General features: G+C 39.1%; 1 protein-coding gene across 1 annotated transcript; it reads right to left on the reverse strand.

Annotated features, from left to right (window-relative positions):
- Positions 1 to 348: 348 nt before the first annotated feature.
- On the reverse strand, positions 349 to 13,299 carry crlf3 (cytokine receptor-like factor 3). Its single transcript, XM_026208717.1, has 9 exons — positions 13,171 to 13,299; positions 10,381 to 10,509; positions 5,852 to 6,059; positions 5,252 to 5,339; positions 3,935 to 4,112; positions 3,341 to 3,563; positions 2,868 to 3,006; positions 2,544 to 2,656; positions 349 to 1,312 (listed from the first exon to the last, which is right to left on the reverse strand). Exons 2-9 carry the CDS (start codon positions 10,495 to 10,497, stop codon positions 1,044 to 1,046), a joined length of 1,335 nt encoding a protein of 444 aa, XP_026064502.1. The 5' UTR covers positions 10,498 to 10,509; positions 13,171 to 13,299; the 3' UTR covers positions 349 to 1,043.
- Between the last annotated feature and the right edge of the window lie 2,510 nt (positions 13,300 to 15,809).

Below are 15,809 nucleotides of genomic sequence, written 5' to 3' on the forward strand. Positions count from 1 at the left end.
AGGTAAATATACATTTTACGGTCACAGTTTTATAAATATCGTATAGATTAGATCTTTTGTGGGTGTTATCCGTGTCGGGTTACAAAAGATCTCTGCAGTGAGGAATTACATAGTACCTTGTAAATGATGTTCTTTTATCTCAGGAACATGTGACTGGTGCTTGTCCTCTCATTTTGTCAAATGTTTTTCCTCTAAAATCTCCAACCAATGCATTATAAACATTACTGTAAGGTAAAAGCCAGCTAATAAAAACATGAAATGCTACAGTAAGACTGTATGTAAAAATGTGAACAAAAAAAAAACAAGTTAATCTCAAAATGGCACAACATTTAAGCTTAGTGCGAATTGTCACATTTCTGTGGAAACAATGATATCTACTGATCAGAATTGTAGCCTAAGTTGTGAACAGGCTGACACATGAACACTCTCTAACCCGGTGATGTAAAAATCAAAAACAGTACTTTCTAAATAAGAACAAAGTACCAGGCAAACATGAATTCAATACTAGTTGTTTTACACACTAAACCTTACGGTGTTTAAACAGGCTAAAAGTTCTAAGGATACATTCTACACTTCTGACTTGAGGAAACTCCAAAGCAGAAAGATTGTCTGAGCATAAGAGATTCAGCTTTGTTGTTGGTTGTGAAGTTTTTTTTTAAAACACATTTTTGAGTAGTTTGAGTGCCTATGATCTCTGAATGCTTCACAGTAGATTTCTTTTCTGTGGTAAACCAGACCAGAATGCTTCGCAACTTAACACCTGCAGGTTGACACTTTATTAGACTCCTTTAACATGTAACAGTCTCTTTTGCAAATACTTGCTGTTATGCAAATCCACCAGTGATGAGGTCAAAGAGTAGTGGTTGGCGTCATACCTCAGAACAAAGTTTAATGTTATTCTGCAGTGATATATGGTGCTGATAAAAAGAAAAAAGGGGCAAACTGTGACATCTGAACACTGTAAGCACTTGGGAAGTGATAATGTTAAAGAAACTTGAGGTCTAGGATTCCAGCAGACTGGATCATCTTTCATCATGCAACAATCAGAACACCAGCACTTTCCATCCAGGGTGCGTGAAGGAGCAGCCAAAGAAGAGGCTGTCCACCACCTGATCCAGCAGCCAATCAAACACCACCTCCCTGTTCCCTGAGCCAATCGTCACCCTCAGCTTGAAGTTCCCCCCGTCGCTGGGGTTGTTATTGTTGCTCACAGGAAAGAGGTTGACCACTTCCATGTCAAAGGTCACAGAAGAGCCAACAGTGATTGCTGGTAGCTGGTTGGTCATCTCTTTTCCGTTCACAAACACAGCACCTGGAAAATGGAAAGCACATGGGAATTTAACACTAATGTTTACTGCTGTTGGTGACAAAAAGACACTTATTCTGATTTAAACTCAGGGAAGGTGGTGTTAGCCAAGTTCAATTTTTAAATCAGCCTAAACTATCCATTTCAGTCAATCAGTTCAAAATGGACTGAAAGGGTTACTCCACCCCAAAGTGAAAATTCGGTCATTAATCACTTACCCCCATGTCATTCAAAGCTGTAAAAGCTCTGTTCGTCTTCGTAACACAATTTAAGATATTTTGGATGAAAACCTGGGGCTTGAGACTGTCCATAGACCGCCACAAAGATGCACTGTTTATACGTGTATTAAGCTTTGATTTGAAATAAAACAGCACATCCTTGTGGCGCGGAGGACACAGAAGAGCACACGCAGCGCAGTGGTATGGAGGGACACGGAGACCGTTGAGAAGAATTATTGAATAAAGTAGTTTTTTTTGTTTTCTTTGCTTACAAAAAGTGTTCCCGTCACCTCATATAACCCAGATTGCACGTCTGATGGCAGATGGACTATTCTGACAATGACTTTTCATGCCTTTTGTGGACCTTGACTCTGTTATTTACTTGGCAGTCTATGGGACAGTCCCAAGCCTCCAGGATTTCATCCAAAATATCTTAAATTGTGTTCTGAAGATGAACGGAGCTTTCTAGGTTTGGAATGACATGAGGTAAGTGGTTAATGACAATTTCATTTTAGGGTGGAGTATCCCTTTAATTTGATTCATTTTTTATTAATCTCCCAGAAGTCCGTGAGTGTTCATTTAACTGTTTTAGCAATAAACATGAATACTTACCTAACATTTATTATGCTTTGTTAAACCGATTACATATCACTTTGGCTTGTGTTCATTGTGTTTGCTTAACACTGTCTGCAAATTAAGCCTTGATTATTTCTAGATTGTTACAATAGTTTTTTTTCTTTCAAATCAACATGGCAGCAATAGTAACTGCTTTCAAGATCAATTCACATTGAAGAAGTTTTTTCAGCTTTGCCATCAGCGGAATAAATGATATTTAAAAATGTATTCAAATAGAAAAATTCATATTTCGTATTGTACTGTATTTTTAATCAAATAAATGCAGTCTTGAGCAGACGAGACTTTCACCGGCCCGAGACTTTTGAAAAATAATGTATATACTGAATATCTTAAAAAGTTGTATAAATATTATGATAGTTTTAAGTATATGGTCGTGCTCGTACCATTAGTGGAGATGCAGACAGCCTGATCCCTCTGCAGTGAGTCGGTGTCAGTTCTGCTGTCCGCACACACACCCAAACTGTCACGCTTATCTGTCTGTCCAGCAGCTGTGATCCTGCAAACAAACCAAAAATCAGACACACAATGAGTGCCACATACGATTAAGCCTCCTGATATGTTACTGTAAAAATGTTCTTTGTGATGATTCTGCATCTTTTTCCATATGTACTGTAATCTGATCTTAGCCTATTAATAGCATCCCGGTGTCATATATCCCACAGATGATATGCTATGAGAATATGTGGAAGAATGAAACGCTGATGTACTTGAAGGTGAGGGTCTGGCCACAGAAGTACGTGGGGGAGTTGGAGTACAGCACACCACCGCTACCAGGTGATGAATCATTGCGCATGGCGATGTTCTTCCTACTGCTTAAAATGTAACCATCCACGCCTGGAAGCCATTCTGTAAACACACAATAAAACAACCTTCATGTAACACTTTCACACTCAGTGGAGGCGTTTTAGTTAAAATGTCCACTGAAATTTGTACATTTACTCACCCTCAAGTAGTTCCAAACCTGTATGAATTTCTTTCTTCTACTGGACATGAAAGATGATATTTTGAATGTGTTAACCAAATGGTTGGTGGTCCCCACTGACTTCCATTTTATGGAGAAAAACTACTACTTGAGGGTGAGTAAATGACAATTTTCATTTTTGGGTGAACTATCCCTTTAAGACATGCAGCGTAATATTATAGCGCGTTTGCAATTTCAGGCTTTCGTTAAGGGTTGTACCGTGGGGTGCTAGTGTGGTGTAGCCGGTCTGTGGGATGCTCCACGGGCTCCATTCGGTTCGGCCCTCTCCTCTGGCACACACACGAAACAGGTAGTCGATGTGGGGGTCAAGATGGAGCACCAGAAACTCAGGGTCTTTTCCAATGTATGCGTCCTCGTACTGAGAAGAGTTACCCCGACGGTACTGCAAGCGGTAGTCTTGAGGGGTGAAGTCATCGTCCACCTACACACAAACAGTAAGCATCACCAACGGTCGCCTGCCTTGTGATTTTGCCAAGTAAGACATGTTCCTGGATCAACATCTTCTGTTGATTCTGGATCAGCATTACGGTCCAAAAATACAGATCTAACCCAATCACTACCCCTAAACCTAACCCTACCCATCATTTATTCCTAAAATCAGAGGGAAATTAAACATCTAACCCTGATTGTAACTGACATTTCTTGAAAACTTGTCGCTCAATTCTGATTGGTTGATTGGTATGTTGATCCAGGAACATGTTTTACTTTAGTGAAATCGAGTACACTATTACGAACAGGGTCACGCGGGGAAGAAAATTTCTGAAGGACATGAACAGGGGAGGCCAGACGCACCTTACACCAGCGCACCAGCACACCGCCCGGCCTCTCCACCAGCTCCTCAATCTGGACGGGCGGATGAGAGGCCACGCTGCCGTGCCGAGCCACGTGCGCACGGAACATATGCAGCAAAGAGTCGTCCAGCTGCGCAGACAGACACGGGACGTCCACCAGCACAGGTACCTCAGGCAGACTGACGACACAATGTGAAGACTCATTACTGTATCTGTTCATGATATATATATGAATGCAAATACAGATATCAATATCTTTATAGTTTAATGTTATTGGTGTGAATGGCCTTTAGCGAGGAGTTAACTGCTCTTCAGATTTCTTCTGTATGTTACCATGAATGCTTCTCATTCTTTTTCCCAAACTGAGGGACGAGTCAGTTTTATTTCCTGATGTATTTGTTCTCTTATAATAAGGCTTAATTGACTAAATTAATATTACATTTTAACCCTTTAACTGCCCCACCAAGAAAAAAGCATTTGAAAATTTTTTTGTTTGCATTTCTTATCTCCTTATGTCATTAGTTACCACACTCAATGTATTTTTTTCAACACGTCCCATAATTTTTAAAATATCGGCCTCTACCAAATGGTTGATATGTCACTTTATGGCAAAGGTACCGGAATTCATACACATACTATGGAAATCAGAAAATATGAACTATAATGAATGATCAGAAAGTTATATTTCAGCAAATAGTACATTCTGACAGCAGAAAGGATTATCTGAAAACATTAGCTTAGCTTTTCTACGTTTACCATAAAGTGACAAATCAACCATTTGGTTGAGCAGGCAGTTAAAGGGTAACCAAAGGATAATTCTAAAACACTTTCAGATTAAATATCTTGTTTATTCTAAAACAAAGGATAATATTTAAATGGCATCCACAATGGCCACGATTATTGCTGTAATGAGTGTAGGCATGTAGAAACTTGATCCTTGGGTACATTTTAATCATGTAAAATGAATCACAGCTAAGGCAGCATGGTTTTATAACGCTAAGCTTGAGTGATCCAGCACACCCCTGCTGTTACAGTGGCCATCTCTCCATTATACTTTGAGCAGATGAGTCACAAAACAGATGAATCATAAAACCAGGCATTAGTAAAGGTTAGGTGATACATTTTTTTTTTTTAATGAGTGCTTTAGTAATTTGATACGGTCTGAACTCCTGGAAAAGAGGGGTTTGCTTTTTGTGTTCTCCAGGTCTGAATCTCCGTGTATTCATATAATTGAGAGTGACGGTGTGGTTTCAAAGCTCTTCTCCATTCACTGATCCAGCTGAGGTTTGTTAAGTGAATGAATTTGCGCGCTCCTCACCTGTCCAACTGGATCTGGAGGGCTTTCTTAGTGAAGCTGCCCAGCTTGTCCTCCTTCTCATTTATACCACAGCGGATGGCAGCCTCCCCTGAAGGGACAGTCATATAACATTCAGAACTGAACCTTAGGCAGTGTAGCGAATAATCAAATAAGCTCTTGAGGAAATTACAGCAACCAAGTTGTTATATGGTGGCAGCACTGTTTGTGTTAAACGGTTTAAAAACACTTAACATTTAATCAGCTAACAATTTAATAAGTGGCAATTATCCAAATGGCAGTGCTGGTTCATATGAGCCAGTAGGTTCAAAAATGTGATTATTTTCTATACCCACTATACCTTCAGATAATCAAATTGCTGCTATTCAAATATTTATTAAGCATACGTCCAGCCTGATTTTGTATCATCCCACTGACATAGTCCAACAATCTTACATATGAAAGAAACTGACTGCTGGTCCTCATCTGGCACAAGGCGAAATCTAATTTTCTGATCTGATAAATACCTTCTCATAACAAATATGTCTGGTCTTTACATACTTTAAATCCCATGAAATCGGATTAGTGTGACTGTAGTTGAAGAATGAACAATGACAGACGCACCCTCTCGGAGCAGCTCATCAGCTGTGCTGACTCCATGCTCAATGAGCTTCTGACAGTCATCTAAAGGACTGACACTGTCCAGCTCGATGTTGTCAACCTCTTGAAGCAGAGTGTTCAGCCTCTCGGTGAGCAGTCGACTCACTGCCGTCTGCAGCTCCTGAAAGTGCCGTTGCAGAGCCTCACGCGTTTGACTGGCACTGCCACGCACCTGAACACACACACACACACACACACACACACACACACACACACACACACACACACACACACACACACACACACACACACACACACACACACACACACACACACACACACACACACGATTTACTACAAACATCTGCAGTACATATAGCTCAATAAATCCACATTTCCACAAACCACAGGCTAAAAAGACATTTTTTGATTTTAATCTAGTGCAATATTTAACCAGGATTGTTTTCTAAACTAGGTTTAAATTACAGTGATTGACAGATGATGTCTGTGGTGGCATTTCATAACTGAGATTTTAAACAGGATGCTGATGCCATTGCACTAGGTAGCACAAGAAAATGATCCATAGTTAGGATCAAAGCAAATTGCATGTTGTGATATATTATTAAATATTGCGATAACTTTTTTAATTTTAATATATTTTAAAATGTGATTTGTTCCTGCAAATGGCAAAGCTGAATTTTCAGCATCATTACTCTAGTCTTCAGTGTCTCTTGATCCTTCAGAAATCTTTCTGCTGCTTATATATTGTTATAAATAAATATTTATTTATATATATAATACTTAATCATATTGTCCCCTTGTCAGCATGTGAGATTGGCTATACACAATATTTTCATGCCAATTTATTTAATTATTTACTTACGTGAACCAACTCCAGGGTAGGGCTAAAAGCAGCCTAATATTAATGTAATCTATTAACTACACATTATAGCTTTTTAGTCAAGTAGCATATGGATGTCATGTAAAAATATTTTTTATATGACTGAATGTATTTAGAAAAATTTAATAAAAACACTGAAAGGTACTAATTCTAATGCTAACATTTCCTCAGCTACAGAAAACGAGCAAAGAATATTTACAGAATCAAAGAACACTGACTTCAGTCTAGTGCGAGTTTATGCACTAAAAAAAAAAACATTTTAAATCAATGAAGCTGTGTACACTGTATGATGAATACAATAATAATTGTAATAATTGAATAATAATAATTAAGTTAAATAATAAATAATACAACAATTAAATAATAATTGAATACAATAATAAATAATCTCTTATACATACACCATGTACATCTGCACTTTGTTTATAATGACAGGATTTGCGAGAGAGCAGAATTCAGTCAGCAAGCGCACGCTTGATTGGTTAGAACTCGCAACACTGTAAAAACACGTAAAAATTTAAATTGAACAAAGAAGCTTGAATATTAATTAGATAATACGACTATCAGCACAACCCTAAAAAATACGAGTTCACGTCTAAAGAAACAAGCTGATAATTAAATAAGCCTGATTTGAATGCAAAATACTATTCTACCATTATAGAATGCAACAAAATGATTCAGAAATGTAAAGGTGTACATTTAATCAGATACGTAATGAGGGGTGCTTAAAACTAAGACTGGAACTTGAGTGCCACAGTCTTGTTTTGTACATGAAGCGTAGGTCTGAAAGCGGAAGTGGTGAGAAATGAATGGCACATTTCAAATGTTCTTGATGCATCTTTCAGACGAACTACTTCACCTTCAGTAAATGGAGCCAAGAGTGACAGGAAGTCTGGTGGTTTTCAATGTAAAAAAAAAAAAGAAAAGAAAAAAAAAAAGTTCCTCTTGTGAACATGAAACTTGTGCTTGCAACAGAAGTTTAGCGTGGGCTTTTCAATGCCACGTATCAATGAACATTTATATGTTCATTGATACATGCTTCAAATACACTATAGCTTAAAAACTAGTGAACCATCACACACAAGCACACTCCACACGGACATAAAAGGAGATGTTAAAGGCAAAATTACGCTCTGTAATTTCAAGAATTCCTTGAGTCATATTTCTGGAATGAGGAAAGGTCTCATTCCCTTATAATCAGTGAAATGAAACGAAGCTCAAACGAAGGTGTTGACAATTTACACCATGGAACAGTGCGTGTAGGTAAAGATAACGCCCTGTTGTCCAGGAAGTGGGAAGAGAGTCTAAAATAACACAGATAAAGTGGCGCAGGATAAATGGATGGACGCTGGTATTAATCAACCTCAGTGGAAAGTTCCAGACTCCGCTTTGTTTGCAGCTGACAGAGGAAATGCTTCTGTCCAGAGACGTGCATCATTCCTCAGACGCTCAAGTCTTATCAACACAATCTGAACATTTCGAGCCTGGACAGAATCCTCTGCCTAAATATTGTTACTCGTGACAATGCGCTGTGAGGAGTGGGTGGAGGGAGGAGGCAGGACCTCGGGCCTCTGCTGCTTTGGGTTTTGGGCGGCTATTAGAAATGCTGACTCCCCATCACAGGATGTTTAGACTTAGCCCAAAACTGGATCTCTGGGAACAAGCCAGGTCAGAACGGTCCTACAAAAATCTTTAGAACAGATGTGTAATGTCAAACGCACACTGACACACATGACCACTTTGGGTGGGGAATCAGCAGGGACTTGGCCTGATATATTGATATCTGAGCCACAGAAGAATAATAATAATAATAATCTTGTAACTCTGTTTAGTGTAATGATTCAAAATTATATTCTTAGCTTGTTTGGATATTGATCAAATTCAAAACAACAACTACAAGTGATTTATTTTCCCATTAAAATCTCAAATCATGCAGTTCCTTGTTCACTACATAGCCAAATTTAGCAGTCTTTAAAAAAAAAAAAAAAAACCAAGACAGCTAACACAGAGTGAAAGACTGTATTTTTTCAATCAGGTAGGGTACAAGTGATTTCAGAACATTTCAGCTAGTTTGTATTTATTGTGTATATATTATTTATTTCGTATAAGATTCATTTGGTTGAGTCGTGCTGCAATAAAGTGATTCCTTGTAGTCCTATGGTGATCATCTCTTCAGCGCGCAGCTATTGGTCCTGAGCAGGATAATTTAAAAAATAAATTATACACGTTTGCTGAGAGAATATTAATACAGTACTGTGAAGCAAAATATCAGGATACTTTGACATTGATTTTGACATGAACATGCATATGCCATTTTGGATCAAATATACCACAGCTCTGTATGTTTACAATGTTCTGGCTCATGGGTAACAGGGTGTGGGAAACAGAGGCCATTTGTAGGGTTTAAGGAAGCCTCAGTGGCTGAGACCTGGTGTAACAACTTAAAGAGGAAGTAGAATAGAAACAGCTAATGTGAAATATACATAAAACTCAACCACGGACCAGGAAGCTGCTGTGCTTTTAATACATTAAGAGTTACAATACAGATGAGCCTCTACAACTGGAAGCTTGAAGTAGCTCTGCTTAAAAATGTAGTCTGACCTAAAGATTGACCACAAATGTTGTGCCCTTGCTGTGAACAACAGCGCATGTGATATGATCATATCAGATGCGATGCACATATGGGATCTCCCTCAGACAGCTGCACACGCTGTGAGGGTAATCGCAGTACCCCGGGGCGTCATGCAATCACTACTCAATGATCCTGAAAGTTTGGTTTAATTCTCTGTCCTGTTGTCCATGTGTTACCGTCTCATAAGAGGAGCAGGAAATTACAGCCTTGTTTACACACTGAATGAAGCATTCTGGGAGGTGTGGGGGGGAGGGGAGAGGAAGTTGGGTAAGATGCCAGAAGCCAAGTCTGAAGATAACAGCGAGCTGCAGGCCAGCTTTACATCCTTCAGCCACCCTAGGAGACGTGTGGCATGAATCAGCCCTTCTGTACGGACCAACGGGCTTCCTGGCACAGAGGATCCAAGACAGCGGAGTATCATTTACCCTCGCGCTCTCAAAAACACCCACATATGTCACATTATTTGGTTACGGTTTAGGGAACCACTGCCTTTGTGCAGCTGAATTGTTTCTGCCATTCTCAACAATGTGTTTGATGATTTTAGGCTATAGTGCATGCTGGGTGAGATCAATAGCAATTTCATTACCGTCTCTATGGGTTTGGCTTGACTGGAATGAAAGAGAAACAGCGATCTCCTCCATGTAAATCTGTTTTTATGATAAGCAGCCATGACCGAGACATGGGTCAAGCAAAAGAGATGAGAAGGGAGGTTTTTCAGTTACATCTATTTGTGCCAGGGTTGTGTGCCCTTCAGAATTGAATTGAGGATAGATAGTCATAAATATGAATTTAATTGGAAAATAGCCAATTGTTAAATTCTGAGTTTTGGCCACCCATGATTTTTGCTGCCCACTGTGAAATATTAGGGTTTTAAAAATACTACCATATAGAATATATATGAAATATATACCGACTGGCTGTTACTGTCACATTGCACAGTTTCTGTGTGGACTGGCACTTTGCTTGTTATTGAAAACCGGTTTCTTCTTGCAGTAGCAGTGCAGAGAGTCACAGCCGTACCTGTTTGCGTGCCTGGCTGAGTCCATGCAGTCTCTGCTGTAGCTCGCTCCTGTAGTTTTGGGCTGCTTCAATGCTCTCCTTCGCCTCCTGCAGCAACGCCTCTGCCTCTATTGACATCCTTGTTGGCCTCTGCCAAATCACAAATATCAAGGGAAAGTGTAGAAAAACATTGCCATTGATTGAGATAACTTTTACTTTGACTGGATCTATCACGTATGGGTTTACAGAGCATTCTAGAGAAAGGCTGAAACCAAGACACGCCCATTTCGGAAATTGTCACATTAACAAAGCTAAACTAATAATAACAGGAGTGTGAAATTCCACACAGGCCAAAAAACAGTCTGTTCTTCAGGTTCATAAATTGAACAGCAACTTTATGAAACCATCAGGCCATGGTTTCCACATCATGTGGATGTGAGGAAGCATGATTTGAATCATAACAACGGGTTCACAGCCTTATCTGTAGAGGTTTAGCACAAGAGAGTGATACAGTTGTGTATAGTTATGACTAAAAGGCAAAGACACTATAAAACTGAGAAACCAGAATCCATGTCAACTGCTGTAGCAGTGCAAAAGTCACAGGAGTCATGGAAATTAATCACTGGCCTGAAGACCACATGTATTGTGCTATAAATTCATAAAACTAAACCGAAGCAGTGAGTCAAAGAGCAGCACAACAGCGTGGGCCACAGTATTTGACAGGATGACATCAGTCTGTGTGACACTCAAACTGCTCTGCCTGTTTGTGCTAGTTTAGAAAGAAATCTTGCGAAATGGACATTTTAACATACAACTAATCATATATACTTTTAAAATAAGAGCCAAAAAGAGCAGCAGAGTCATTAGCCATCTTCAAGACTTGGCTAAAAACATCTCTTCCATCCTTTTTTTAACTCAAGCAATTATTCTAATTATATTCTAAAAAAAATAAAATAATAATACACACACACACACACACTACCTAGCTTTTGAATCTTTTTGTATTCGATCAGTTTCCTTCAGTTATTGTACCATTAACAAAAGCAAAAAAGACCTCTAACATTAGCTTGCTTTATTCTTTTTGTATTGGTTTTCTTTTTATTATCTAAAAAGCCCTTGATGTGAACTGCATTAAGCAAACTGAGACTTGTTATAGCACTTGTATATCATTGCTCTTTTGTTGATTGCTTCCATTGTCTTCATCTGTAAGTCACTTAGATAAAAGTGTCTGCTAAATGTAAAATATTTAAAATATATAGTTAACACTTTTGTATTTTTGTACAATAAACAAATCAGGTACGGTGTTGGGTCACCACTTGATGGAAAATCTGGATCTTGAAGCAAATACAGTCACACCAAAATGTATTGGGTTAATAAACAGCTCTCACGTCTTCACTGATCAGGCGATCTCCTTTAAGGCTAGCATGCTACAGTGAAACCACTTCCGTTGAAGATGACGTGAATGCAACTGCTCTATTCTTACATGTGCCCATGTGGCCTAAGTTCACAAGCATGACGGAACCTACCCATAGACACAACCCTGAACCAAAGCTACCACTCCACTTCTGTACAACAGTGCCTGTATAACACTGGTGTCATTGTGCAGGAGAAAACAGCTGCCTTTGTTTATGCGTGTAAATGAACTCAAATACCAGACAGGTGGATCGGCAGCAAGTTATTCAGTTTACTCTCGTTTAACACAAAAGGTGCTGACCCTAGTGCACCAGAGCAGAGAATGTACCGGTGCTTAACTCTCAGAAGCCCCCTTTCATCTATACACCTATGAGAGAGAAACCTAAATAACAAAACGTGACCTGCACCAACAAGCCTGTGAGTTTCCACAATCATCTACCTTATGATCAATGCATAAAAAAAAAAAAAAAATATTACAACAGTGGAATATTTACCAAATTTTGACATTTCATGATCAAGGCAAAGGGAGGGGTTCTCAAAATCATGGTCTAATCCTCTGATTTAGCAGCAGGGATCTCATCCAGACTGGGGTTAGTAATCTTGGCAAAGAGCATTAAAGACAAGCAATTACATTATCTGTTACTCTTCCAGAATCCTTTCCCACAAGTGAATCCATCAGGGAGCACAGCGGAGGACTAGCTGACTTTCAGTGGGACACGAATTACCTAGATGCAATGGCAAAAAAAAATCTGCTGCCAAGAGACAATGTTGGGATTTCCAGTGTGAGGTGTAGCTGATCTGAGGATCATGTGTCCTAATTCACAATCTTTGACCGTTCACTGATAAGGGCCACGGTTTAAAGGGCCCTTCTATTAAGATGAAGTAAATAAGACGCATTTAAACAAAACACACAAACAGAAGGGTTTATAAACTTGCATTCTGCTGCCCTTCAGCTTTACACGTATGCGCTTCCATTAAAACTTCCAATCCAAGCATAACTGGGCAGTTATGTAAAGTGCAGTAATTCTCTTAAGAGCCATGCTGATGCACCGTGCACACTCAACATGTTTATACACGTCCAGCAACGGTGGAAATGAAAGGCAGCTGAGAGAAGAGCAGCACACATGGTAGCCCAAATGTCAACATCAGCTATGAAAAACATCTAAAATGTTGAGCAATTATTTTCAAACTCAAACAGCAGCTGCTCATGAGGCTCTTCTGTGAGGATCGCCACACCAACACTCATCACTTCAACTCAAGAGTTTTACAGTAACTTAAGCTCTTCAAGCTGCTCCACCCACAAACCTTCTCACGAAAAGACAACACCTCTAACTTAGCACTGAAAACTAAACCGTAACAAAAACATATGGGATTATTAAACGTTTTTTGCTGCATTACCTTAGGCGATCCGTTCTTGTGACATACTAACTTCTGCCGCAGAGTTCCGCCATTGACGCCCTGGCAACAGTAAAGAGCTGGAGACACATATTTTCACTTTGATACAAACCAGTCATCCAATCGGATGCCGCAGTGCTGTGTTTTCCTTCTGTCTGCTGTCAGCTCCAGCCAATCAGATGATTGAACCCATCTTGGCCCCGCCTGATCTTTTGTTAAAACCAAAAGCGCATAAAAACGTCAGGTCCTTTGGCGTCATACAATAAGTAAAGATAACTTTTTTTTAATCGCAAAATGAGAGCGGTTACGTTACAGATGTTATTATGTAGGAATAGTATCAAAGGCCAAGATTTCAGAACGAACATCTACAAACAACGTTGTCACAAAGCGGAATAGAAAACTTACTGTGGAGTAGAGACGGTTTAGCTACAGATATTATAGTGCCTATAGTTATCTTGTCTATTTGGTTATTTATTGCAAAATACACTCACTGGCCACTTATTAGGTACACCTTGCTAGTACCGGGTCCACCCCTTTTGACTTCAGAACTGCCTAAATCCTTCGTGGCATAGATTCTACAAGGTGTTGGAAACATTCCTCAGAGATTTTGGTCCATATTGACATGATAGCATCACACAGTTGCTGCAGATTTGTCGCTGCACATCCATGATGCAAATCTCCCGTTCCACCACGTCCCAAAACTGCTCTATTGGATTGAGATCTGGTGACTGTGTGAGGTTCATTTCAGTAAAGTGAACTCATTGTCATATCTACAAAGCCAGTATGAGATGATTTGAGCTTTGGACATGGTGCATTATCCTGCTGGAAGTAGCCATAAGAAAAGGGGTGGACATGGTCAACAACAATACTCAGGTAGGCTGTGGTGTTTAAACGATGATCAGTTTTACTAAGGGGCTCAAAGTGTGCCAATAAATATCCCCTACACCAGTGGTCTCAAACTCAATTCCCGGAGGGCCACAGCTCTGCAGAGTTCAGCTCCAAATCACACCTGCTTGGAAGTTTCTAGTAACCCTGAAGACCTTGATTAGCTGGATCAGGTGTGTTTGATTAGGGTTGGAGCAAACTGTGCAGAGCTGTGGCCCTCCAGGAATTGAGTTTGAGACCACTGATCTAGAGTTTCGTATGCAGAATTATCATTTTCAAAGAAAATGTTTAAAATATTATTATATATTTTCTGTATTTAATATATAAGATTTGGAAGTTGTGATAAATTATATTGCCTGATGTAAAAAAAAGAGAGTATTATATATTTGTATTGCATATGTAAATAAATAATAATTAATAATTCATATGGGGTTTTCAGTGTGGCAGTTTTAATGTTAGAGTAAAGCGTGTAATGATTTGCTGTGCTGGTGAAGGTTTTTTTTTTTTTTTTTTTTTTTGGCTAGTTGGGCTCCAGTCAGGGTATGTGTTTACTATGCTGATGTTACATGTGTTCACTGTTGAACAGTGTTGTAGCACCAGAGGTTTGGTAGCTGCTTTGTGTGGGCAATGAAAGCCAATTATATACTCATACAGTGTTATTTTGTGATGACTCAATAAATGGATGGTATTTATGATATGAAATTTATAGCTTGAAGTAAAAAAAAAGCCTATTACAGTATGTTTGCCTCTAAATTAAATTCTTATAGGGTTCAGAGGAGCCGCTTATTTAATAATCTAATCAAGCTACATATAAGCTGCTGCTTGCCTTACTTTAGCAACGGTCTTCTAGCATTTCTCCTCCTCCCCACCTCCATCCTCACTCCTTTAAGATATTCTGCCCTATATACAGAAGCTATCTATTTAGTAGTCTCAATAGGGGGTAAATTGGAGCTTGGGTTGCTTCATCCTTGAGCCCTCCTTTGCATACAGCAAGCCAAATACCCTTAATCACTTATGAAGTAACATGAACATCATCATATGTAGCCTATTCTTTAGGCAAATGTTAAAATATTCACTCCTGTGATATGCAATTCGCTTGTAGTCTACATTATTAACGGTGCTTGATGCTGGGATATTTCTCTAAAATTCTTCCTCTTGCAAAGCTGGCTGTGAAAATAGGGTTTAACCCTTTATTATGAATTGAAATATTTCTTGCACAAGATATTCGAATTAAGCTCATTACTTTATTTAATATTATTTAAACTGTTGCCAAAAAATCTGACACTAAAAGCTTTCAGAACTGTCAGAAAAGTGTGTGAGACTACAATGAAATTGTGATATTCTCAGGTTTCATTGGAGTTGAATACAGCGTCTTTAGAAAGGGTGGTAGCCCACAGAGGCCTGTCTCCACCCATATACTGCATGCCAAAAAAATATTGCTGAATTGTAATGTACGCAGCGAAACACTAGAGATCTGCAAGTGTGAAATGACATCTCAGAACGATTTTCTATTATGTAACACTGGATGGCGCTGGATCACAATCAGCAGATGTTACATGGTCAGTTATATCTGGATGAAGGATGTGCAGATATTAATGATGGTGATGATGATTAGGGGCGAATCAATGAAAGTTCAAGTTCAAACACGAGTGCAACAGATCAGCCTTTCCTTATCACTAGTTTGTTCATCTGTTTGTTAAATGTTTTCTCAAATATTTCATATCTTGTGTTGTTGGTTGCTGATTGATTATTAAACC

This window comes from Carassius auratus, chromosome 3 (genome assembly GCF_003368295.1).
Source record: "Carassius auratus strain Wakin chromosome 3, ASM336829v1, whole genome shotgun sequence".
NCBI classification, from domain to species: domain Eukaryota; kingdom Metazoa; phylum Chordata; class Actinopteri; order Cypriniformes; family Cyprinidae; genus Carassius; species Carassius auratus.

Coding starts and splice junctions, on each gene's coding strand:
- crlf3 (XM_026208717.1), bottom strand. CDS start 10,497: ATGTCAATAGAGGCAGAGGCGTTGCTGCAGGAGGCGAAGGAGAGCATT. Junction 6,060..10,380: donor TCAGCCAGGCACGCAAACAG/GTACGGCTGTGA, acceptor GTGTGTGTTCAG/GTGCGTGGCAGTGCCAGTCA. Junction 1,313..2,543: donor TGTCTGCATCTCCACTAATG/GTACGAGCACGA, acceptor TCCATTTTCCAG/GTGCTGTGTTTGTGAACGGA.